Source organism: Zingiber officinale, chromosome 4A (assembly GCF_018446385.1).
Source record: "Zingiber officinale cultivar Zhangliang chromosome 4A, Zo_v1.1, whole genome shotgun sequence".
In the NCBI taxonomy this organism is placed as follows: Eukaryota; Viridiplantae; Streptophyta; class Magnoliopsida; order Zingiberales; family Zingiberaceae; genus Zingiber; species Zingiber officinale.
The window spans coordinates 2,400,731-2,427,782 of record NC_055992.1 but is presented as its reverse complement, the minus strand read 5'-3'; the positions used below and the strand labels follow the sequence as shown (position 1 = coordinate 2,427,782).

The window sequence follows — 27,052 nt, the reverse complement described above, 5'->3', positions numbered from 1 at the left end:
CGATCGGCTTGGCCAGTACAGGCAGGGATTTCAGATATGTTTTCAACTCTTCAAATGCTCGGTCACACTCTTCGTTCCACTGGAACTTAGTAGCTTTGCGTAGGATCTTGAAGAATGGCAGGCTCCGGTCGGCAGTTTTGGAGATGAATCTGGACAAAGCAGTTATCCGACCGGTCAACCGTTGCACTTCCCTTGTGTTTCTGGGAGGAAGCATGTCTTGCAGAGCTTTCACCTTGTTGGGATTTGCTTCGATCCCCCGCTCGGTCACTATATACCCCAAGAAACGCCCTCCTTTAGCTCCGAACAGGCATTTCTGGGGATTTAGCTTGACTCCATATTTGCGCAGTGTTCGAAAGGTTTCTTCCATATCCTTGAAAAGATCAGCCGCTCGGACGGATTTGATAAGAATGTCGTCCACGTAAACTTCCAGGTTCCGCCCGATCTGCTCCTTGAATACCTTGTTCATCAAGCGCTGATAGGTGGCCCCGGCATTCTTCAATCCGAACGGCATCACATTGTAGCAATATGTGCCGTCGGACGTTACGAAGCTCACCTTTTCTTGATCTTCGCGGGCGAGCGGTACCTGGTGATAGCCCTGGTAGGCGTCGAGCATGCAAATTAACTCACAGCCGGCCGTAGAGTCCACCAGCTGATCTATCCGGGGCAGAGGATAAAAATCTTTGGGACATGCTTTGTTTAAGTCCCGAAAGTCAATGCAAACTCGCCACTTGCCGCCCGGCTTGGAGACCAATACCACGTTGGCTAGCCAGCTCGGGAACTGCACCTCGCGTATGTGGCCGGCCTCCAGAAGTTTCTCTACTTCCGCCCGGATTATGGCATTCTGCTCGGCGCTAAAATCTCTTTTTTTCTGCTTTACTGGCCGAGCGTCAGGTCGGACATGCAACTCATGTTGCGCTAGGCTAGGCGAAATTCCGGGCAACTCGTGTGTCGACCAAACAAAGACATCATGATTTTGCTGGAGGCATTGGATCAGCTTCTTCTTCTGTTTTTCCTCTAGATCGGAGGCGATGAAAGTGGTGGCCTCCGATCGGGTCGGATGGATCTGAACTTTCTCCTTTTCATCATAAATTAAAGCAGGAGGTTTCTCGGTTATGGCGTGTACCTCGATTCGGGGGACCTTCCGAGCGGAAGAAGCTTCTGCTCGGATCATCTCTATATAGCAACGCCGAGTTGCTAGTTGATCTCCCCGCACTTCTCCAACTTTGTCCTCCACGGGAAATTTTATCTTCTGGTGGAAGGTTGAGACAACCGCTCGGAATTCGCCGAGCGCCGGTCGTCCCAAAATGACGTTGTAGGATGAGGGAGAGTCAACCACCACGAAGTTTGTTGTCCTGGTCCTCCTGAGCGGCTCTTCTCCCAGCGAGGTGGCCAACCGGATTTGTCCGACCGGCTGAACTTCATTGCCCGTAAACCCGTAGAGCGGGGTCGTCATTGGAAGCAGCTCGGCTCGATCAATTTGCAGCTGATCGAACGCCTTCTTGAATAGTATGTTGACCGAGCTCCCTGTGTCAACAAATATGCGGTGAATGGTGTAATTTGCTATTACCGCTTTAATGAGCAGCGCGTCGTCGTGGGGCACTTCTACTCCTTCCAAGTCTCCGGGCCCGAAAGTGATTTCCGGTCCACTTGCCCGCTCTTGGCTACAGCCGACCGTATGGATCTGCAGCTGCCGAACGCCTGCCTTTCTTGCTCGGTTGGAGTCTCCTCCGGTCGGCCCACCAGCAATAACGTTGATTTCGCCCCGGGAAGTATTGCTCCTGTTTTCTTCCTCCCGAGTGGATGGTCGGGACCGTTCCCTGGACGTCCGGCGACTTTCCTGTCTTGGGGATCTATGCCGATCGGACGTATGGTGATGTCGCCTCTCTATGCGGGTCCGGTCGGCTTCCTGGGTCCTTTGCCTCGTGTTGAGGGGAGGAGACCGTCGTTCGGTTCTCCGGGAAAGATTGGACACAAAGGGAAGGCTTCGGCAATCCCTCGTGTTGTGCGATCCGTTTGGTGGAATTTGCGTAACATTGGGGTCCACCTCTTCTTTGGCTTGGGCGAGCGGCAGCCACTTCTTGCACGTGGGACCGTGGGAGATCGAATTGCTTCAGCCCTTGGTCCTCTAGGTGGTTGCTGAGCGGAGTGTCCGCTCGGCATGAACAAGTGCACGCTCGGTTTTCCTTTTTCCGGCGGCTTGCGCTTCTTCCACGTTTATGTATTCGTTGGTCCGATGTAGCATGTGATCATAGTCTCGGGCGGCTTTCGGATGAGCGACCAAGAAGTCCCCATCAACAAGGCCTTGTGTGAAGGCGTTCATCATCGTTTCCGATGTGTTGGGATGTCCATCGCCACTTGGTTGAATCACTGGATGTAAGCTCGAGCGATTCTTTTGGTTCTTGCTTGATGGCGAACAAGCTAACGCTTGTTTTCCGATAACGCCGACTGCTGGCGAAGTGGTGGAGGACTTGAAGCTTGTGATGGATCCGTCCGGCAGTCTACGGAACCACCGCTGAGCCGATCCCGAGAGCGTGGTAAGGAAGACTCGGCACTTCACTCCATCAGTGTATTGGTGGAGCGTGGCGGTATTATCAAACTTACCCAAATGATCATCCGGGTCCGTTGTTCCATTATACTCGCCGATCGTAGGGGGCACGTAGTGCTTGGGCAGAGGATCTCGCAGAATGGCTTCCGAAAATTGGCGGTTGGTCCGCTCGGGAGATGAGTCCGTCCGGGGAGCTTTCCCCTTCTTGTCATCCCGCCTTGGCATTTCATCTGAGGAAGATCCTATATCTCTTCGGGCTGGCGTGGCTCCAGGGGTGCGAAATAAGGCCCGGTGGAATGCGACGGTGGCTGGAGGTGCTTCCGCTCGGCCCCCCGACGCGGACGTTGCTTGTTGCTCCGCCCGCTCGGCGGATGCTTTTTGCTTTTGCTCCACGAGTTTGGCGGCCCTTATCTCGACCAGAGCGTCGAGTTCCTCCCTTGAAAGCGTCACCGTGTGCTGTCGTCCAGCCTCGTCCATTGTCTCTGCTCGGATGCAGGAGCGTTCCCACAGACGGCGCCAATTTGATCCTGTCCGAACCAGAAGTCAACAGACGCTGGGCACGTGACGCTCCAAGGCTCGCTGATGTAGGTCTCCAACTAGTGTCGAGATGCTCCGGCTATCCTGCACAGAAGTCGAGCCGGGAAGGGGATTCCCAGCGACGACCCTCCGACGCTCAAGTCAGGTAAATCACGATGAACAAGGTGGCTCCAGAAGTCTCAGAGTACATACCAGCATCCCTTGTCGATGAAACCTGAGGTTCTTTATATAGAGCTGTGAAAGGTTTGGGCACGCGTACCAAGGTGCATAAGTGTCCCCTGTCCTATCCTAGGTATGCGGCTGTCAGAAAGCTTACCTGTCCTTTCCTAGGTACGCGGCTGTCAGAAAGTTTACCTGACCCATATCGCTACAGTCAAAGCATGCCCTCGATGGGACAGCAGACACAAGATTTGGAGCATGACACACACGTGAAACCTACAGGTTGTCAGAGAAAGAAATCCTCTGGCCCTTTCCTTTGCTCCAAACTTGTAGTCCGAGCGGAAAGATACCTAAACATCCGACCGGACATCCGCAGTGGTTTACTTGTGCTTTGTGGAGACTAACAAACAGGGGTGCTTTATGACTGTGATCGGTCAAAAGGTCAGCTCGGTCCATGACCTTTTTAACTGAGCGTCGGAACCCCGATTTGACAGGGTGCCTACCAACTATAAGTGCAAACCGGCCGGACCCTTCCGGGTACTCGATTCCATCGGCCGGCCGGCAGTCCAGTCGGACCGGCCATCTATGGCCGTCCGTCCGGTCGGACCACACTCTCCTCTGGGTGGGCGGCTGTTCCGGTGACTTCCACTTGGCGTTGACTTTGCAAGAGAAGGGGGGGCCCGCTCTTACTACCGGATCAATGGGGATGACAAATAATTTCATTTATTCTAATAGAGGTCGTATTTTACTTCTATGGGATATGGAAAGGGTCACTTTAAATGTTCTCAATGCATCCGATCAATATATACATTGTCGTGTTCATTGCTTAATTACGGCTCGGTCTTCTTTGATGATATTTGTATATGACCTTCATTCTATCATGATAAGGAGACCCTTATGGACTTCTCTTACCATCCTTGGAGAAACGATTGTAGAACCTTAGCTTATTGTGAGTGATTAAAACTCACCATTGGCAATCCAAGACAAAGAAGGTGGGAAATCGGTTTCTAATTATGAGATACATGATTTGGAGTGCTTTATCGACAATTGTGGTTTGGTTGATCTTCGCTCTATTGGATGTCATTTGACATAGACGAATGAAAGGGTTTCTTGCAAGCTAGATCGTGCTATGGTGAATTCACAATGGCTTGTTGCGGACTATGAAAGTTATGTGGAATTTACACCCCCCCCCCCCCCCCCCCACCCCCCGATTGTCTATTGGACCACTCTTGTTGCATAGTTTCAATTTTTGCAAGGGAGAGTGGATCCAATAGGCCATTTAAATTTTATAATATGTGGCCATTACATGAGGGGTTCAAAGACTTGGTGGCAAACACATGGGAGGCACTCGTCTATGACAATGCACAATTTACTCTCAAGACAAAACTTACACGGTCATTCACCCCCTCAAGCAAAAAGCAATTCAAGTTATAGCACTTATTGAAACCAAACTTAATGAAGATTCCTTAGATTTTATCATGCAAAGGAAATTCTCAGGTATGAGGATGACAAATAATTTCATTTATTCTAATAGAGGTCGTATTTTACTTCTATGGGATATGGAAAGGGTCACTTTGGATGTTCTCAATGCATCCGATCAATATATACATTGTCGTGTTCATTGCTTAATTACGGCTCGGTCTTCTTTGATGATATTTGTATATGACCTTCATTCTATCATGATAAGGAGACCCTTATGGACTTCTCTTACCCTCCTTGGAGAAACGATTGTGGAACCTTAGCTTATTGTGGGTGATTAAAACTCATCATTGGCAATCCAAGACAAAGAAGGTGGGAAATCGGTTTCTAATTATGAGATACATGATTTGGAGTGCTTTATCGACAATTGTGGTTTGGTTGATCTTCGCTCTATTAGATGTCATTTGACATGGACGAATGAAAGGGTTTCTTGCAAGCTAGATCGTGCTATGGTGAATTCACAATGGCTTGTTGCGGACTATGAAAGTTATGTGGAATTTACACCCCCCCCCCCGGATTGTCTATCGGATCACTCTTGTTGCATAGTTTCAACTTTTGCAAGGGAGAGTGGATCCAATAGGCCATTTAAATTTTATAATATGTGGCCATTACATGAGGGTTTCAAAGACTTGGTGGCAAACACATGGGAGGCACTCGTCTATGACAATGCACAATTTACTCTCAAGACAAAACTTACACGGTTGAAAAGTAAATTAAGGGATAAGCTTCATTTTCAACATATCAAGGAGCAAGCATCAAGAGAAAAATCAGAGTTAGAAGATGTTCAAATAACCCTTCTTAATGGAGAAGAGCCCCCAAGTGACTATGACACAATAAGAAAGAAGGCAATAATGCTAGCGAAGGCGGAAAGACTTTTCTACCAACAACGTGCCAAGAGTATCTACCTCAAGAATAGTGATAGATGCATCAAATTTTTTCATGACTTGGTGAAGAGAAACAACAAAAGAAATATTATTATTACACTCATCAAACAATCCAAGGAACAAACAACTAGTTTGGATGAAGTTGCCGAAGAATTTATGGAATATTTTCAAGGCTCTTGGGTAAGGTCGGTCAAAGCTCTCCATTTGATGTTTCTTCCTTGCATGAGACTAGATTATCTCAAGCCCAAGCATCAGCCCTAGAAGCCACAATCACGGAGGAAGAAATCAAGAAGGTTCTATTTGATATAGGCGCCGATAAAGTCCCGGGTCCGAATGGTTACAATGCAAAATTCTTCACGACGGCTTGGGACAACATAGGGGTTGATTTCATTAAGGCGATAAAGGAATTCTTCATTAATGGTCAGCTTCTCAAGCAATGAAATCACACCTTGATAGCTCTCATCCCTAAATTTGATCATGCTCCAAGAGTTTCATATTTTAGGCTTATCTCACGTTGTACGATTTTCTACAAGGTCATCTCCAAAGTATTGGCGACAAGATTGGCAAAAGTTATAGATATATTGTTCGATCCGCCTCAAGTGGCTTTCATCAAAGGTCGATCTATAGGCGGTAACCATTCATTTAGCCCAAGAATTATTGAGAAAGTATGCTCGTATGCAGATTTCTCCAAGGTGTATGATCAAAGTTGATTTACGTAAGGCTTTTGACACGGTTGATTGGAGTTTCCTTATGTCCACACTTGTTGGTTTTGGGGTTCTCTAATAATTTTGTGGATTGATAAGGGAATGTATAACCACGGTCTCTTACTCCGTTAGTTTAAATGGTGGATTGCATGGTTTCTTTAATGGAAGAAGAGGCTTGAAGCAAGGTGACCCTCTCTCTCCTTTGTTATTTGGTCTATGTTTAGAAGTTTTCTCATGTTCTATGAAAGTTATATCAAGGCCAAGTGCTTTTCATTGTCATCTAAAATGTCAAGAAGTGGAACTCACACATATAGCATATGTCGATAACCTCTTGTTATTTGCAAGGGCAGATGTTTCTACTCTTAGCCTCATTATGGATTGTCTATTGATTTTTGGTGATAAAGCGGGTCTTCGAGCAAATCTAATGAAATCCAACTTATATATGACCGGGGTTAGTGACCAACTATGGGAGGAGCTATTACACATAATTGGTTTTCAACAAGGCGCATTTCCCTTCTGATATCTTGGTATTCCATTAGCGACGGAGAAATTGAGGATTACGAATTATGGGACACTTCTGGAATCCATAAGAAAGAAGATTGTATCTTGGCCGAAGCATACACTTTCCCATACCGGAAGATTGGAACTTGTAAGATCGGTACTTCAAGGAGTGGAATGTTTTTGGTTGTTTATCCTTCCAATACCAAGTGGAGTTATTGACAAGATATATGTCATCTCTTGTTCCTTTGTATGGTCAATAAAACATCCATCAATCTCTTGGGCTTCTATATGTCTACCCAATGAAGAATGAGGATATGGTTTACGTGATTTGCAAACATGGAATATGGCTCTCTTATGTCGGATTCTATGGAATATTCAAAATCGAAGAGAGTCCCTTTGGGTTCGATGGGTTCATCATCACTATCTCCGAAATATGGACTTTTGACAATGGAGGAGTAAGCCTTCGAACTCCCCCCTTATTAAACGCTTACTTTATATTCGTGATGAGCTTGTACAACGAACTACCTCCATTGACACCGTAAACATGAAGATGATAGAGTGGTTTGTAGGGGAAAATAATGGGTTGGCTTTAACATATGAGTTTTCCGTCCAAAGCGGCTAAAGTGGATTGGTTTTCGATGATATGGAAGTTATATATTTTGCCCAAGCATAGGTTTATCTCTTGGTTACATGCTCATGGAAGACTAAGAATGGCGGACACCATCTCATATGAGTCCAACAAATTATGTGCATTGTGTCACCTATAAGATGAATCTAATAATCATATTTTCTTAATTGTGACATTGTCAAGCCCCTCCTTGATAAAGTCAAGACATGGATGATTATCACTTTTGACATCACCGATATGACCTTTTTTCTTGATACATTTCGACAACATTACAAGGGTAAAGGACGGCAAATGAAAGCAAGACATCTTGCTCTATCTTCCATAATTTATCTTATATGGAATGCACGTAACATGAGCCGATTTGAGAATGTTGTACCTTGCTTTGAGGAAATATTTCATAAAGTCCAAGTTCATGTTTGGCGCTTTATGGATATCAAGTAATTATTTTGTAATGTGTGGTAATGTTTTGTGATATGCTCAGATGTCATACAAAGTCCAAGTTATATTTGGTACTTTGTAGGCATTAGTGAGGTCTTGATGTGTGATGTTATGTATGAAGTTTGCTTAATGGTGTCTTACAAAGTCATAAAACTGTTATGCACTTTGTAGACATCATATGATTGTCTTTTGTTCTTTTTGAGAGTATAATACATTTACCTTTCCCCTGAAAAACAAATGACTTGTATGTATATTGAGATACATTAGATACAAGTGAGATGTTAGAGGAATGAATAAAACTCAAGCTATTGATTTAGTGCATCTACTTAAATTTTGGTTTTATTAAAACACATGAATTTTATGAAGTCCAATCATGGGAAAAGCAAATATGCAAGTCAAATGTATATAACCCAATAATCATGGTTGGAAATTTATTTTGAAAATAATTTCAAAAATACTTTGAAAAATCTTAGTGAAGTTTATTTGTTGATAAGAATATATCACTATTGATTAGTTAAATACAAAGTTAGAGTGAAACATTAAAGTTTTTAATGGTTTTAATTATTCTTTGAAAATGAGATATATTTTCATAGAAATTATTTTTCTCTAATAGTATTTGACATAAGTAATGTCTACATGAAATTTTATAATTTTTTGTATAAAATATATATGAGTTTCAGAATTTTGGTCTAAAATTGACTTTGAAAAATTAGATATGTCAATCGATTGGTACTGTTACCAATTGATTGACTCATGCAGTAATTGATTGAAAGCTAACCCCAATCAATTAACACAGGCCAAAATCAATTGGTGACTGAAACCAATCAATTGGCAATGATTGATTTATGTTAAATAGGTTATTTCAATCGATTAAGTTGCATTTAGGTCAATTTAACTATTTCTAACCCTATAGAATGCTTAGATAAATATTTAAGGGTAACGTTCTTGATGAAAATGAGAAAGGAATGATTAGAGAGGACTAATTTGGACTTAAGGAGGAGTTTTAAATTCAAAGTTGAATTTTTAACCTCATGACTTCAATTTTGAGATTTTCTAAAGGTTTAAGAACTCTAAATCATTGTTGGTGCAATGATAGAAGTTAGAGCATGCTTTGAGGGAGAGTTTCACCTTAAAGACATGATTTGAATTAAAAAAGGAGAATTTAAAAAAATGCTAAATGTTGAGCATTTAGAAACAATTGAAGGTAGGGAACCTTCATTGTCATAGTTAAATGAATATTGGGAGAAGATTTTTTGTGTGTCAAAGGAAAAAATGGAGGGTTTAAGTTAGAAAACTCTCATTCATACTTTAACATGAGATGAAGAAGGAAGTTGGACTAATATAAGTTAGTCTAACTTAATCTTATTGTCAAACATAAAAAAAAAAAGAGATTGTTGGTGCAATCGTACTCAGGTCAATGTTGACCAGTTTAACTAAACTCAGGTTAGTCCGAGCTTGAGTTTTGATATTTGATAATATTTGAGAGAAAAGTCAAATAGGTCAAGGGAGGACTGGATACTTGATTGAAAAAGTTCTAACTGAATGTTAGGTAATGGAAAACCTTAACTAGAGGTTAAGCAATAGAAAGTCCTAACTGGAGGTTAGATAATGGAAGTTCTAGCAGAGCTATGCAATGAAAGGTCTAGTTCAGAATTAGGCAATGAAAGTCCTAGTGGTGGCACGAGACGGTAAGTTCAAGTGGATCATGGAGGACTGACACTTGGCACAAGTGAAAGTCCAAGTGAGTCATGGAGGATTTAACATGAAAAGTTCAAGTGGGTTAAACGTTGACCAAACGCTTGATGAAGAAGTCTTGACAGGTCAAAGTTGACTCGATGCTAAGCAACGAGAAGTCCCAACTAGTCATGGATTACTTTAGAGTTAGGAAAAGAAACCCTAAACTCAGATTTAGAGTTTAGGATTGGGCAATCGATTAATGTAATTGATTGGATCAAAGCAATTGATTAGTATAATCGATTGAGAGTTTTTCATGGAGTACTACAAAAGGTGCTGGAATCGATTGGAGTAATAGATTAGGCAGTGTTTTATCCGCGAACAGAAGCTTGCTAAACTGATTGATCCAATCGATTCAGCATTACCAATTGATTGACTTGATCGATTGGGAGATTGTTTATTTTACGAAGCACAATAAGTTACAGAATCGATTAGCCTATTCGATTCAGCATAGGTCAATCGATTTAGTTAATCAATTGAAGTGGTTTAGCGAATAACAGAAAGCTTCTGAATCAATTGGATTAATCAATTAGAAGCTATCAATCAATTGGTATGGCTAACCAATCGATTGGCCCGACGAAAAAGAGTCATTTTGCAGGTTTGAACAACAAGATTATACGTGGCAATCAATTGAGGGTAAGGCCAATCGAGTAGGAGACATTTTCCAGCTCGAGAGAAACCCTAAAAAAGGGAGTTTCGTGATGTTTTGAAGATGCCAGTTCTTAGAGGGTTGAGGAAGAAGTGCTACTGCATTTCTAACCTAACAAGAGGCAATCCAAAGCAAGAAAGAGCAAGCAAAGCAAGATTCATTATTGTGAAGTTGTGTTCGATTGTATTTCATATTCGCTCTCTTGTTTTCTTAATATATTTCTTGTGCTCAGGATTGTATGAGGTTTCTCCACCTTTGGAAGAATTCTGAGAAGGAGGTTTTCATATTGGATACTGACCCTTGGATTAGTCGCTTCAAGGAAGTGAATACCAAATAAATTGAGTTGTTAACATTGCTTCAAGTTTCCATTGTCATTCAAAATCGAAGAAGCGAAGCAAGTTATTCACCATCTCTAGCTTATACATGTCCTAACAACAAGCTCTTATCAAACTAAATATTAAATTTATTCACAAACATTCTGTTTATTTATAGCCCTAGAAAAATTTAAATGATTAGGATAATATTTATATCTGACATAGTAAACGAGTACACGTACCATAATACATGTTGTTTATAGATGATATTATTTTGTTAGATGAGTTATGTGAAGGAGTAAATGTTAAACTTGAATTTTGATGGAAACACTAGAATTGAAATATTTTAAACTTAGTAAAATAAAGATAGAATATATTAAATTTAAGTTTAGTGATATTAAACGTACTGAGAAAATTGTTAAGATAGAAGATGATGAATTGTTTGCAATTGAGAGTTTTAAGATAAAACTCTCAATTGAGGAATATTGTGACAAGTATGTACATCAAACGAGGAATATAAAATAAAAATATTTAATTAATAATAATAAAATAAAATAAAATTTATTTAAATATAGATGATAAATATAGTTTACATAGAAAGTAAAATTTAAACAATTGACGGCCAAACTATAGAAATGACTTATTATAATTTGTACCGCATAGGAAAATTACTATAGCCATATCGTTAAATTTTGAGGGTCTCCACCAAATGGAGAGGCATCTCCCGTGAACTTGATAGCGATATATGCATGCGTACCCAATTGTTGGAATACACATTCATGAACCCTTTTGCATGGTCCACCAACTGATTAATTTCCCTTCCTTTTTTTTGTATTAATTGAAAAGGGGACCATTAATCAGTGCCATTAAGATGGATCCAATTCCAATAAAAAAAATCTAATCCCTTAATTTCCTCTCTTTTGTTTTTCTTTATTTTTTCGTTACTAGCTAGGCCGGGCCCGATAACCCGATTCGTGGGTGATTAAATCGATGGAAAATTTCGAGCCCTATATTATCGGGTCGGACTTTACCTGCTAGCGGATTTTTGAAGGCGGGTTTCGTCGGCGACCCGTTAAACCGTGGAGGCGGACGCATGGGCTTTTGTAATAAGAGGAAAACGGTGGCGTTCGTTCGATTGAGGAGAAAACGGTAGCGACGAGGTGAATTCCGGCGGTTCTCGGAATCATGGGAAGTGTTGCGGAGTTCCGAGATAGCGTTACGCTCTCGGGACGCTTCAGCATTGGGGACCTCCTCAGGGTCGGAGATGAGGACGAGACACTCCCCTCCTCCGGAAGAACGTTGCTCGATGTCATCCGGGATGAGGAGGCGGCGGCAAATGGGGCGGCTTTGGGGGGCCATTCCGGCAATGGATGGAAAACGTTCAAGGGCCACCTCCGCCGCGCCGGCGCGTCGTGGGCGGTGGGCATATGTTCTTCATCTGCCGAACCCAGCTTCCTCGTCTCCGTCCTGGTCCCTGTTCCCGCGGCACCTTCGACATCTCTGCAGGGGGGGCTTCGATCGCATAATGGCGAAAGATCCGGTCGCGGTGGCGCCACTGAGCCTCCAGCGCCGGGAACCGCGGCAGTGGATGAGAGGGTATCTTTGATGGCGCTACTGGAGGAAACTGAGGTGCACTGGAACAGGGGCGAGCGAACACTGCCGCTGGCGACGTTGGAGGAGGCGCTGGCAGAGGAGGAGAAAGAGGAAGAAGTGGAGGAGGAGGAGGAGGCGGCAAGGGACCACGGAACCACACTGTGCATGTGCTGTAGTGTGTGCATGGTACGGCGCAGGGGCGCGGCGTTCATCCCCTGTGGCCACACCTTCTGCCGGTTGTGCTCGAGGAAGCTCTGGGCGAGCCGCAGCAACTGCCCGCTCTGCAACGGCTTCATCCTCGAGATCCTCAACATCTTCTAAGTGTTCCCCGTCATCTCCGACCATCTCCATCGTCGTCGTCGGGCTACTGGTAATCATCAGTTGCCACAACGATCTGATGATGCTCAGCAGCTTAATCTTTAGATTCATCAACGATTGGAGTGGTCAATCGTAATATAATATGAAGTGTCTTAGATTGTCTTACTTGGTTTTGATTGTTCTAATGGTTGAAAAAGATTTGACTTTCCAGTAAAAATGTTCTCTCACTTGGGATCTTCTCAGAGTCCATGTCACGAGGACCATCTCCAGAGATGCACACCTTAATTTCAGCCACTGATGAAGAGAGCCCAAAAACCTTTAATGGTTGCCTGGGACCAGCAGTATATTTGACATGGTCCTGAAGATTTTGTAAAGTAAAACCCTTACAGCATCTAACTTCCAGCATCAAAATCAAAACTTGACGCAAACCTAAACTGAAGCGTACCAAGAAAATCGAGATTAACTGGTGGCGGCGGCGGCAACGGCACGGACACTGGCAGGGGATGCAGCTGTTGCCTGTGCACCTCTGCCGCTGAGAGAAGCGGCAGCAGGTGAATCATCTGAATCACCTAAATATTTTAACTTATTTTTGTTAAAATTATTGTCCCCTCGTGCTAGATTAATTACTCCCGTTATCACCTCAAATGGAAACTCAGCTTTGTACGTGATCCAAATTCAAACTTTATTGCATAAAATAACAAGAAGAAAAGTAAGAGAAAATATACGTTGGCAATGAAACTTCTTATAAAATGAAACGAGTCCACGGACCAGTATATGCTTTGCTTCCATGCAAGAACGACATTAAGTCAAAAACATTCGATGCCGGTTAGAGTTGCACCTGCCTGTCGTAAATCCAACTGAAGGGAATGGTAGAAGCTTGTTTAGCCTTCGCTTGTGCTCTTTCTTCAAGTCTTCTTATTCTGGAAGCCAAAGTACACACAAATTCCTGGGCCTTGTTCCCTTCACCAGAAAGACCAGTTAGATCACCTATCTTCCACCTGTTAACGAGGAACTCTAGTATGTCTGCATAGTCCTTTGCAGTGTACACACCCAACCGCTGAGCAACTGCTGAAAAGTGCTCAAAGAGGTTACTGTCTCGACCATCGTACATTAGATGGGCAGGCATTGAGATCTTCTTCTTCATCATGTCTGCAAATCCCAGCACAGTGCCTTCGGGATCTATCTCAAACAGTTTCTCGACTATTTTAGTGTATGCAGTCTCGTGGCGCTTTTCATCTGATGCAATTATTCCACATATCTGAGCCAATTTGAGATCCCCATGTTCCTTGGCATGTCTCGCGGTGTTTCCATGGGATATGAAGGTGGCTCTCTCTTGAAATGAAGTGTATATGAAGCCAAGGTACGGATTATTCTCAGTACCAGGATCCTGAAAAATCAAGTAAATAGAAAATCATGACAATTAAGAGGAGCAGTTCCATGAAATGCTACTGGGTATAGTATGCTAATTCTAACATTGTCAATATTAAGATCTAAAATTAATTTCTATTAGTATAAAATGAATAAGCATTGCAATCTCTTAGTAGTTAAGCAGGTAGTCAAATCAAACAGAGCAGATGAACTGGCCAAAAAACTTCAAAGAAAAATCCCCATAATCAACGAATCAGTTTGTAAGAATCAAGTAGACCAAAAGAAGTAAACACACGGTAGCATTCCTATGCAGTGTCAAATATTTCAAGATTGACAGAGCAAGTAGATATTATCATTCCAGGCAACACAACTTCTGAACTATGTCAAAGGAGGTTAAACTTGAACCAAAATATGAACAATTAACATCAAGTAGATATTACCATTCCTGATCCAATCAGATACTGAATTGTCTTCTCAATCTGCTTCATGTCCACTCTTCCAGATAGATATAGGTACTTGTTGAGAAGGTCACCATGTCTATTTTCTTCAGCGGTCCAAGCCCTTGTCCAAATAGCCCAAGAAGTAGGGCTTGCACCTGTCTCATCTCGAACGCCATCAAGAGTGTTCAACATTGTTTGATATGTAGGAAGGGCTTCCTCAGTGATCATGTCTCCAACCAAGCAAACGAGATAATCATCGGGAATTTCCTTGCAGCGTTCTCTCAGTTCACTGACTTCCTCATAAAATCCCTCAGAAGAAGGGTCGGGCAGAAAATCTTGTGGCTGCCAACACTTTTCAACAGGCTTCAAATGCACCAAAATATTACTTTCCGCCCAATCCTCTAATGACTTGAAAATCTCAATCTTCTGGGGCGGCAATGAGTGAGTGACTTGAATATGCAAATCACGAGGTGCAAAGGTTTTGTTTTGAGTCTCAACTCTGAAACTCACGGAACGATAAAAATTAAATAAATAAAAGATACACACACAAAAAAAAAGCATGTGAAGTTATACATTAACATAATATACTTATGAAGAGCAGTCTAAATTGCTAAATCAATGTGACATATAAAATAGTTTATTTTGGCTACAATTGGTCTGAGTGCAGCAACATGATAACCATGAAAATAGAATGGGTAGCTAAATCCATCCTTAGACCAAAAGTTGATACAAAAACAATACTTCGGCTGGTAAAAATATTGTATTTTTTGTAAGATTACCATGAGAACATAAAATGCATGAGGATGCCTAATTATCATACAAGAAGAAAAAAATTTCTTTTCAATTCTGAAGCACCAACATGATCTGGAATGACAATAAACCACAATTTAAGCTGCAAGTCAATACAAAACAATTGCTACAAGAAAGAGTTAATGTTTTTAGAAGTAGACAGAACAAGAACCAGTGCGTGAATAATTGATCCAGCATTAAACTTTGCATATTCAGTTGCAGCAAAATAATACACATTGGCAAACTGATGGAAGTATGTGAATTAACAATAAAACAACATCAAACTGCTGGGCCCAAAATCCATAGTCATTTGCTCAGTATCTCTATCAAATATAAGTAGGAGATCATGGATGATTCCCATGTCACATGGGAACTTGAAATACTAGACAAATTAGCAAGAATTTACCAGTTTCAGATCAGAACAACTAATTATGAAGGTCTGGGAATCCCTGTTAGATGAATGGAGAAACATACACATGAAGCAAGAAGAAAATAAAGGCTAAATAATGGACATCCTAATCTAATAGTTATTGCGTCAAACACTAAGCTATTTTGCATCTTAAATTTCAGCAAGAAATATAACAGTTCAAGGACTAATGGAAGTATGAAACTAGGGATGCTGACAAAAAACAACATCAAGCTAGGGTCCAACATCATAGTCATTTGCAAGGTATCTCTGTCATACAAATGTAGGAGATCATGGATGATTCTCATGTCATGTGGGAACTTGAAATACTAGAGTTGCCAAGAATCTGACAGTAACATATTACAAGATCAACTAAACATGAAGGTTTGAGCATCCCTGTCAAATGCATGAAGAAACGTGTGTATGAAACAAGAAGAAATTAAAGGTCAAATCATGGACTTCCTATCCTAATAGTTATTGTGTTGAACACAAAGTTTACACATACTAATGATTCATAAGTGGGTGAAGATGGCAAGATTTCTACCATTTAGTTTAGTTGTCCAGCCATTCTTTGGGACTTTAAATTAGTTACCAGAAGAAATGACTTGCATCCTTGCTAAATTTTAGTTCTTTGATCCACAGTATTAGATGAGTCAATAAAATATTCTGAACAATTCTGAAAGTTCGTGAACTTATACAATTGGCACCAATATAGAAAGGAGTCTAGCTAGAACCCCGCAAAAATCCATTCAGCTAACTTGAATAATATAACTGCTAGTGCAATTGTGCCCTAATGTGTGTGTTAAGTTGTGCATGGACTTGACAGGATGCGCATGCAGCCCATGAAGCTTGTAACCGACAAGGTTAAGTCATGGTTGATGACTTAATATGGCCAAGTTGGTGTTGCTCGATGGCTCAAGGTCTGTTGGATATCTATAAAGAATGGTATGGCACACCTGAGGAACCACCAAAGAGGAGCATTAAGGCGGCAACTTTGACAAGAGTCACGAAGGGTAGACTATGTAGGAGAACAAGCAAGGGATGACACATGGTTCCAGCTAAGAGGTTGGTGCATTTGAGGGACCGAAAACCTAACCGAAGATAACCACTAGTTCTTTCTTATTTAATTTTATAGTCTATCATTGTAGTTGTCTTACTTGCTTTACTTGTATTCTTCGTTCTTATAAAACTCTTGTAAGGATTTCTCTACCTCTGAGAAGGAGAAAGTTAATGGGAATCGTGGAGTAGGAACCGGGAATTCTGAATCACATAAATCCCATGTATTAGCATTTGGCTTTTATGTTTTATATTTTCGTTGCTATAAATCTTATTTACTTGACCTCGCTAAGCATTAGAAAGAGTGAGTCTAGTGAAGATGCTCAAACATGGTGAACTATGCAAGTCCAGTAAACATAGTCATAAAAAGGAGCTTAATGCAACAAGATTTTTACATTTTTCCGCAATCAAGAAGGCAAGCATGCATCACAGAGTCCAGAAAAGAACCGAAATCCTATTTTTTTCATTTTTCTTCTAAGAAAAGGGCTAATTTGATATCTCTCGTCAATTTCATACCAAAAGAATAAAAAGTGGAGTTCGGAAAGAGAAAATGGTAAACAAGAGATGCTGAATCTTATACTAAACAGAAACCATCACCGAATCCAGATCAAGCAGATCATCACCCAATCAAGATCCAGGAGATCTTCACCAAATCTTAATCAAGCATATTAGGTCATCACCTAAATTGCAATAATGACGCTCTATAATAAAATTCTCCACAAAGGAAACCCCCAAAAGTGAGAACTCGAGCAAGAAAACTGGAGGGGAAAAAAACACTATTCATAGAGAAATATGGATCCTCAATAAGCAAAGACGCATCAATTCCAACAAAAGAAGAAAGTTAGCATCAGAACCCAAGAAGTAATTAGAAAATAAAGATCGAGGCCCCGACGAGCACCATTCAAATTCAGAGATAAGTCCTAAGGAGGAAGCGAGCTCACTTGGTGACGGCGGAGGATCCGATGGCGGAGGCCATGGAGACTCTGCAAGATCTAGCATCCCGACAGCCTTCCCGGCGAGAGAAGAAGAGCGTTTGGGGATGAAACGCCACACGAGATGCCATTGCAGACCTTCTTCCTTCCCCGCTTCCTCTCTCTACTCCCACCCTGACTCGCTCTTCTTCCTCAGTCGCACAGAAAGGGCAGCATGGAGGCGGTAATAAGAACCACGCGACGGCCTAAATTACCTCTCTACCCTTGAACGAGTTTCACGGGCCGACCAAAATTAAAAGTTCGTTGATTTTTAAAACCATTAAAAGGCATTTTAAACTCAATTCTTTTATCGATATGATTATTTTCTTTTATAAAATAAAATTTTATTCTCAGGAGAGATTAAAAATTTATTTATTTTTTAGATTCTTTTGAATTGTTATTATTTTTATACTACATGTGTTTATAAAAAATAAAAAAATATTTTATATGAATGGACAAATAAATTAAATATATATATATTGTTGCAATACTTCATAAAATATAAAACTATTTTTTTACTAAGTAAAAATTAAACTAATTCAAGGATAATTAAATCTCAATACACATTCAATTAATGCATGACACAACTAATAAACCCTCTTTTCTAGTACTTCACTTGTGGTTTACTCATGGAGTCATGGGGGCATTTCCAAGTTTTTGTCCTACATATTTTTAGCTAATACTTTGGTGAAACTTAGAACAAATGATATAATATTTTTTTTTAGTTTCGAAGTTATAAGACTTAATTTTCTTGTTTAATTAAATTTATTAATAATCATTTTAAATAGGAATAAGTAAGGGGGCGTTTGGTTCTTTCCCAAGAATAGGAATCGAAATGGGAATCAATATATTGTGGAATGGGAATGGGTATGAGCATGGATATTACTCTTAAAAGCAATGTTTGGTTAGTTACATTTTTTCTATCGGAATAAATCAAAATTTCCTTTTTTACCCTTAAAGGAAAATAAGAGAAAAAATTAGATGTGACAGAAAGATGAATGTGAGAGAAAAATATGATGAAAGAGAATGATGAGAGAAAAAGTGTGATGAGAAAGAATGAAGAGAGACAAAGTGTGATGAGAGAAAATGAGAAAAGAGAGTGTGATAGGAGAGAGCATGATGAGAGAGAAAATATGATGTGATAGAAAATATGATGGGAGAGGATGAAGAGAGAGAAAATATAATGAGAAAAAATGAAGAGAGAGTGTGTGATGAGAGAGATTGAGGAGAGAGAAAGTATGATGAGAGAGAAAGTGTGATGAAAAAAAAAGAGAACAGTGAGTGTGATGGGAGAGATTGAGGAGAGAGAAAGTATGATGAGAGAAAAATATAATGAGAGAGAAAGTGTGTTGAGGAAAAAAGGAGGGAGTGTGACAAGAGAGATTGAGGAGAGAGAAAGTGTGATGAGAGAGAAAGTATGATGAGAAAAAAATAGAAAAGAGTGTGATGGGAGAGATTGAGGAGAGAGAAAGTATGATGAGAGAGAAAGTATGATGAAAAAAAGAAGGAAGAGAGTGCAATAGAAGAACTTGAGGAGAGAGAAAGTATAATGAGAAAAAAAAAAATAGTGTGATAGGAGAGATTAAGGAGAGAGAGAGTGTGTGATAAAATGATGAGAGCGAAAATATGATGAGAGAGAACAAGGAGAGAGAAGTGATATGAAAGAATAAATAAATAAATATATTTTGATATTTGATATTAAGGGAGAAAATTTTAGTTTTAGGTCAAAGGTATTTTTGGAATAAGAGAATATTTTGAATGATGAAAATATGGTAATGACTCATTGATGGGGAGGTACATGGGAATGAGTTATTACCCAATTTCAATGATTCATTCCCTTATTTGTATTCCTATTCCTATAATCCAAATATTAATAATGACAATCAATGATTTTTATTCCCATTCCCCACTCCTATTCCCCTAAACCAAACGCCCCTTTTGAGTGCTTAAACATTAATGCACCTTATAATGCATTTGAATATTTAATTATATAGTTAATTAATTAAGTGATAAAATAAATTTTTAGTGAAAGATTATTAAAAATGAATAAATAAGGATTCTAAATGCTGGTAAGAATTAAAAATTAAGAGGTATTTTAGAATGATAAAAAAATATATATGCTATTTTTGGACAATAACAAAAACATCTGTCTAGAAATTTGACTTTCACGTGCCTCACGTGTACAAGAAGTTGAGGTTAGAGTAACCTATGAAACAATCTCACCTAACAATTGAAATTAATTAGGCGTAAACTTTTGTTTCGGCATTACAATTAATTGGGCCACGTTAGTGTCTTAATTACTGATAAACAACTTATTGCACTTGAATAAATATTGCCAAAAAAAATCTATATGGTCGATAACTTCAAAGTTGAGCGCAAGGTTACCTAAGAAAGAGAAACCAGAGATGATTTCGTTTTTAATTTTTTTACCGAATCCGTAGATAAATTTTTAAAATATGTTGATAATGTGTGATATTTTTAAAATTATCATACTCACTTCTCATTTTATCCTCATCTTTAAATCAATTTGACTGAAAAAACAAATCAATCGACTAATTTCTTTTTTCAATTGAGACAATTTTATTCTGTTTGAAAATTCTTCATCTAATTTGGATCAAAATCGACTAATAGATCTAAAAATCTCGGAATGATATTAAACCAGTTTCTATATATTAGTCTAATTCTAATTATTGTAAAAAAGATATCAAAATCAATTTGACTAAATATATTGAGAGTAGTAATTTTTTGAACACGAATGTGTCCAAAAACTAATTTGTGTTTAAAAAAATCATTACTCTCAATATATTTGGTCAAATTGATATTTGATAGTATTTTTATAATCAGGAGAATTAGACGAACACATAAGAACTGGTTTCATATCATTTTAAAGTCTCTAGGTTCATTAGCCGATTTTGGTTGAAACCGGCTGAAAGACCTAGAGATCTCAAAATGATATGAAACCAATTTTTATGTATTCGTCTAGTTCTCCTGATTGTAAAAATGCTATCAAATATCAATTTGACCGAATATATTGAGAGTAGTGATTTTTTAAATATGAATGTGTTGAAAAATTAATTTGTGTTCAAAAAAATCACTGCACTCAATATATTATTGTATTGGGTTAATTGATGTTTGAGGGTGTAAATCGGGATAAAAAGAATACTATTCAACTTAATTGAAGAGGAAGACATATTTATATACAAACTAGGATCTATTTTAGAAAATTATAGGGTGATAGTGGAAAAGTTGATAGATAAGTCACCCTTACTGTCACTCTACAGAACCGTACATGAGGTTTTCACCTCATACGGCTCTTCGTCCAATTCTTTCAAAATAATTGAATTCTTTTCTTAGTTCGAGAATCTCCTCCCTTATTCCACCTCGTTTCAAAGAGTAACTAAGATCAATTTAGTCACGTTTTCATGTTCTGAACACTTTCTATTTATGATCAAAGGAAATGGGAAGATTATATATAAAAGTCCTACTTTAGTCAAAAGTTGATATATCCATATTATCTCACATATAGACTGTGTCATAACTGTATTCTAACTTTGCGCTAAATAGTTGCTTCTTACTTTTCCAAGAAACTAAATTTTCTCTAACAAAAATACAATAACTTGAAGTAGATTTTCTATTCATTTTAGAGTCTGCTCAATTTACATCTGAAAACATTCAATATGAGTGTGCCCATGATTTTTATATACAATACTCCTTCCGGGTGCTCCCTTCAATTAACACAAAATTTATTCTAATATTGTCCAATGATAAATGGTTGGAGATGATATAAATTGACTAACACCACTGACTGAATATGTAATATCTGGATGAGTTACAGTAAGACAATTCAACTTCTCAACCAACCTTCGATATCTCTCAGAATGTTTAAATAGTTTCCCATCTCTTGTGAAATGCATGTTCTGAGTCATTGAAGTACTACAAGACTTTGCCTCTAATTTTTCCGTATCAGTTAATAAGTCAAGGACATATTTTCTCTGAGATAGAAATATATCATTTTTACTTCTCATAACTTCAACTCCCAAAAAATACTTTAACACTCTCAAATCTTTAATGGATTAAGTCACTTCTGAGATAATTGCTTCTGGTTATCATGCCTGCCATACTCTTCACCGATAATTTAGGTGCTACCTATCTTCGGCTAACCTTGATTTTTACTCTCGGATGAAGTATTTGACTATTGATTATCACTTTGTTCGTGATTTGATGCAGTCCTCCGAACTGTGAGTTACTCATATTTCTACTGCTAATCAGTTGCCCGATGTACTCAAGTCATTTTTTCAACCTCCACTGTTAACTATTTATAATAAAATTAGTGTCATCTCTAGGACCTCATCTTTTAAGGGCGTATTAAAGAATATTTTCTTTATTAGAGAATCTTTCCTTAGTTTTCTTATTTATTTGTTCATATGTTTTTCCTATTTTACACGTAGAATTATATTTATATATTACACACATCGATCATTAATATAAACGAACATGTACTCAACTCAAAATAGGATCAGTTCAAAAAAAACTTATACCTCATTTGTAAAAAAAAAAAAAAACACTCGATGCCGGTTAGAGTCGCACCTTCCTGTCGGAAATCCAACTGAAGGGAACGGTAGGATAATTAAGTGTTAATACACATACAATTAATGCAAGGCACATCTAGCAAACCCTCTAATTAAGTTTTAAGTTGGCTCGCCTTTTTCAAATGCTTCACTTATGGTTTACTCATGGGGACATTTAATTTATGCCCACCAACAATCTCCATATATATATATATATATATATATATATATATATATATATATATATTTTCTTGGACAATAACTACCTCTAATATTGCATGAACAACGAAAGCATCTGTCTAGATACTTGACTTTCACGTGCCTCACGTGTACAAGAAGTTGAGGTTAGAGAAATATATGAAACAATCTCACCTAACAATTGAAATTAATTAAGCGTAAACTTTTGTTTTGGCGTTACAATTAATTGGCCCATGCATGTTAGTGTCTTTATTACTAATAACTAATTTATTGTACTTGAATGAATATTATCAGCTCCCGAGATTACGGTGTAGACATTCAGATTATCATTCAGATACTCACGATTTAATTTTCAATTATGATAAATTAGTAGAAATTTTTCTTCTAAATGAGACATATAATTAAAGGATACTAATTTTCTAGACCGCTTATCGTAAATACTTCTCGATTTATTTTAATCATCTGTGATTTTTTTTTGTAAAATTAGACCTATCACCAAAGGTAGCTGGATTTATCAATTTTTTAAAATAAATATTGGAAAAAAAAATCTATATGGTCGATAACATCCAAGTTTGACGATTTCTCAAAGTTGAGCCATAAGGGCAAGTTTACGTAAGAAAGAGAGACACGACAATTATTCTTGGCAATTTATCTAAACATAAGTTGTATTAGCACGATTGATCGTGAAAACAAAAACATCAAAAGGACCATTTTTTTGTGTTTTTTTTTTATCGGAATCATCGAAAGAGTGTTCGATTAAAAGAGCATTCTATCCCGAACTGTCAGATTGAGTCTGTCAGATTGTTAAATAAATTGGATTGGAAATTTTTATCAATTTATTTAAAAATAGATTCAGACTAATTGATTCGTTTGGCCCTGCGACCCACGTGGATCAACTCAGAGTGAGCTTGAGTTAGACCGTAGGTTGAGAAAATATTGAAACAGTCGTTCGTGCACCTTGAACAATCATTGAAATCTTTTGACACTTCTCTTATATTTATTTATCAGAACTAAGAGTTCACTTGTTGTTGCTCTTTTACCGTACATTGATGCAATTGAGATTGAGGGAGACTACTGATTTATAATCATCTTCATAGTAAGCTTTATTAACTCTTTTTGACATGTTTTCCTGAATAATTAATAGATGTTAAATTCATTTTGCTTCATGAATTGAACATTTTCACTTTATTATATGAGCAATTAGTAGGTCAACCCAAGTCTGCTACAGACTTTCTTATTTTAATTATTTTATTTTTTGATAGGTTCACGAGGTTGACCTACCTAACTTGTAACCCCCTTTAGTTAAATTGGGTTGGAGATTTTTCAATCTATCATGGTAACAAGTCGGCTTGTACTGTCTCACCAAATGATCGGTTCACCATGTGTCAACCCGCCTCACCAGGGGTTAACCCATATTACAGCTGTAATTCCTACCCCCACTCTATATCTGCATATTTCATTTTCTAAAACTATTTTTATTTTTGGTGCTTCACAATTATATAACCCCTACCATTTGATAATAATTTTGATTCCAAACTGTTATAATTAAAAATGGAATATTTATATTACAAGAATGAAATATAATAGTTAAAACACAATATTATTAATGTTGGGTTGATATAATATTGATAACTATTGATCACAGCTGAAGTTTTTGTATTGTATCAGTTAAAGTGTTTGTATTGTAGTCCTTTCGGATGGGTCTAGTGGTTATCTCATGAGGTGTTGTCATCATAAGGTCTGAAATTTAAATTTCGATAAAGTCGAGATAAATACCTCCCTTATATGCTAGTTATTATTTCAAAGACTAGTAGTCGTCCATGATTTACCTCCTCCGTGTTGACTTTGAAACTATTCATTTTTTTACCACTGTAAAGTGCTTGTATTGTAGAAGTGATTGGATCAAGTTCGCACTTGAAACATTTGAGTCAGCACCAAAATACAAAAAGCAAATTCGAACAAAAGGGAACAAAATCAAGGTGACTTCGAAACGCATACTAATTAACATACTAATTTAGGGTTTAGGTTCAAAATCAAATGAATTTGAGTAATTTAGATGATAATTTAAAAAGATAAAATAACATTTTAATTAATGTTTAATCGATTTAAAAATAAAGTATAGTTTTGGTAGTAATTTAGAAAAATCTAAATTTTAATATCTTATTAGAAATAAGACAAGGAAAAGAATTGTAAATTTTTTTTTTACAATCTAAAATTGGGCGAACAAGGAAAGAAACGGATGTAAAAAAAAATGGAAGGTATTTGAAGGTCAGAATTGAATTTATATAATGATATTATTAAAAGTATAACACTAATATTCTTTATAAAGCCTTTTAAAAGAATCCCAGAGTAAGGGGAATTAGTTTATTATTAGAAGGTGATAGTTCAAATAATTATTAATCCAAATATAATCTTTATTGTATAAAATAACAGAACATCTTAGCTGCGGCATATTATAGAGATTTTACTGATGACAGTAGCTATTTTGGATAGACTTCCACAAGTATTTTCCGATTTATCGGATCAATCTTCTCCAAATTAATCCGTTGGAAGAGCTCGATACCTAAATTACTATTAAAAACACACACACGACACACTCCATGCCAGTTAGAGTCGCACCTTCCTGTCGGAAATCCAACTGAAAGGAATGGTAGGAGCTTGTTTAGCCCTCGCTTGTGCTCTTTCTTCCAGTCTTCTTACTCTGGAAGCCAAAGTACACACAAAATCCTGGGCCATGTTACCTTCGCCAGAAAGACCAGTTAGATCGCGTATCTTCCACCTGTCAAGGAGGAACTCGAGTATGTCTGCGTAGTCCTTCGCGGTGTACACACCCAACCGCTGAGCAACTGCTGAATAGTGCTCGAAGAGCTTACCGTCTCGACCATCGTGCATCAGATGGGCAGGCATTGTGATCTTCTTCCTCATCATGTCCGCAAATCCCAGCACAGTGCCTTGGGGATCTATCTCAAACAGTTTCTCGACTATTTTAGAGTATGCAGTCTCGTGGCGCTTCTCGTCGGACGCAATTATTCCACATATCTGAGCCAATTTGAGGTCCCCGTGCTCCTTGGCATGCCTCGCGGTGTTCCCATGGGATATGAAGGTGGCTCTCTCTTGAAATGAAGTGTATATGAAGCCCAGGTACGGATTATTCTCAGTGCCAGGATCCTGAAATCAAGCAAGCTTAAGTACCAAAATATGTGAAAAAAAAAGGCGATTCGCTCGTCCCAAGCGCTCCTGTCAATTCGTTCCTAGGCCAACACGGAGAAGGTAAATCACGGATGGTTACTAGTCATTAGTACAAATGACCAAGTTATGGGGGAGGTTATGTTCGGTCATACCAAATTTTAACCCCAATACTTCATGTGATAACACCCCATGTCTTAACTATCGCACCACCCCAAAAGGACAGCTTAAGTACCAAAATATGAACTATTAATTAATATCAAGTAGAGATATAGATTACGTACCATTCCTGATCCAATCAGATACTGAATTGTTTTCTCAATCTGCCTCATGTCCACTCTTCCAGATAGATATAGGTACTTGTTGAGAAGGTCACCGTGTCTATTTTCTTCAGCGGTCCAAGCCCTTGTCCAAATGGCCCAAGAAGTTGGGCTCGCACCTGTCTCGTCTCGAACGCCGTCATAAGTGTTGAGCATCGTTTGATAGGTAGGAAGGGCTTCCTCGGTGACCATGTCTCCGACCAAGCAAACGAGATAGTCATCAGGAATCTCCTTGCAGCGTTCTCTCAGTTCACCGACTTCCTCGTAAAATCCCTCGGAAGAAGGATCGGGCAGGAAGTCTTGTGGCTGCCAACACTTTTCGACAGGCTTCAAATGCACCAAGATATTAGTTTCCGCCCAATCCTCTAATGACTTGAAAATCTCAATCTTCTGGGGCGGCAACGAGTGAGTGACTTGAAGATGCAAATCGCGAGGTGCGAAGGGTTTGTTTGGAGTCTCAACTCTGAAACACGCGTACGGAACGATTAAAAAAATATATAAATAAAATAGAATGGGTAGCTAAAACAATACTTCAGCTGGTAAAAGTATAGACAGAAATATAATTGTCAAGAATTTGCCAGTTTCAAATCAGAATGACGACTGAGGGAAGTATGAAACTAGACTAGGGGTGCTGACAAAAAACAACTTTAAGCCATGTCCAACATAATAGTCATTTTCAAGGTATCTGATCTGTCGTTCGTGTGTAGCATATATATTACAAGATCAACTAAAGATGTAGCATAAGAAGTAATTTAGAAAATTCAGAGATAAATCCTAAGGAGTAAACGAGCTCACTCGGTGACGGCGGAGGATCCGATGGGGGAGGCCGTGAAGACTCTGTAAATCGATCTAGCATTCGGACAGCCTTCCCGGCGAGAGAAGAAGAGCGTTTGCGGATAAAAACCCACAAGAGAAGCCATCGCAGGCCTTCTTCCTTCCTTCCCCGATTCCTCTCTCTACTGCCACTCTAACTCGCCCTACTTCCTCCGTAGCTGAGAAAGGGCAGCGAGCCATATATTAAGGCGGCAACGAGAACCACGCGCGGGCTAAATTACCTCTCTACCCTTCGACGACGACGACGATAAAACTTTAAAAAATCCTCGAATTCTAAATCTCTTATTCAAATATCAACTTCGCGGATGAATTAATAAGTAATACGAGGATAAATTAAAAAATACTCATAAAGTTTCATCAAAATGATAAACGCTTTTTAAATTATTGTTCTATTGAGTTTTTTTTTACAATTAGTTGTAACTGAGATATTTGA

The 27,052-nt window shown here is 38.9% G+C and overlaps 3 protein-coding genes across 4 annotated transcripts; 1 reads left to right on the top strand and 2 right to left on the bottom strand.

Moving 5' to 3' along the window:
- Positions 1-11,757: 11,757 nt before the first annotated feature.
- On the top strand, positions 11,758-12,486 carry LOC121969102. Its single transcript, XM_042519026.1, has one exon. It carries the CDS (start codon positions 11,758-11,760, stop codon positions 12,484-12,486), a length of 729 nt encoding a protein of 242 aa, XP_042374960.1.
- Positions 12,487-13,205: 719 nt separating this feature from the next.
- On the bottom strand, positions 13,206-26,720 carry LOC121969239 (stearoyl-[acyl-carrier-protein] 9-desaturase, chloroplastic-like). Of its 2 annotated transcripts, none has more exons than XM_042519220.1 (3): positions 26,581-26,720; positions 14,292-14,790; positions 13,206-13,870 (listed from the first exon to the last, which is right to left on the bottom strand). In XM_042519220.1, exons 1-3 carry the CDS (start codon positions 26,703-26,705, stop codon positions 13,310-13,312), a joined length of 1,185 nt encoding a protein of 394 aa, XP_042375154.1. In that variant the 5' UTR covers positions 26,706-26,720; the 3' UTR covers positions 13,206-13,309. The 2 variants fall into 2 exon arrangements, with proteins under 2 accessions (XP_042375154.1, XP_042375155.1); XM_042519221.1 differs by lacking the exon at positions 26,581-26,720 and adding an exon at positions 17,484-17,700.
- Positions 24,887-26,459, bottom strand: LOC121973031 (stearoyl-[acyl-carrier-protein] 9-desaturase, chloroplastic-like). Its single transcript, XM_042524628.1, has 3 exons — positions 26,449-26,459; positions 25,750-26,248; positions 24,887-25,447 (listed from the first exon to the last, which is right to left on the bottom strand). The coding sequence occupies exons 1-3, from the start codon at positions 26,457-26,459 to the stop codon at positions 24,887-24,889; spliced, it is 1,071 nt and encodes a 356-aa protein (XP_042380562.1).
- Positions 26,721-27,052: the final 332 nt, after the last annotated feature.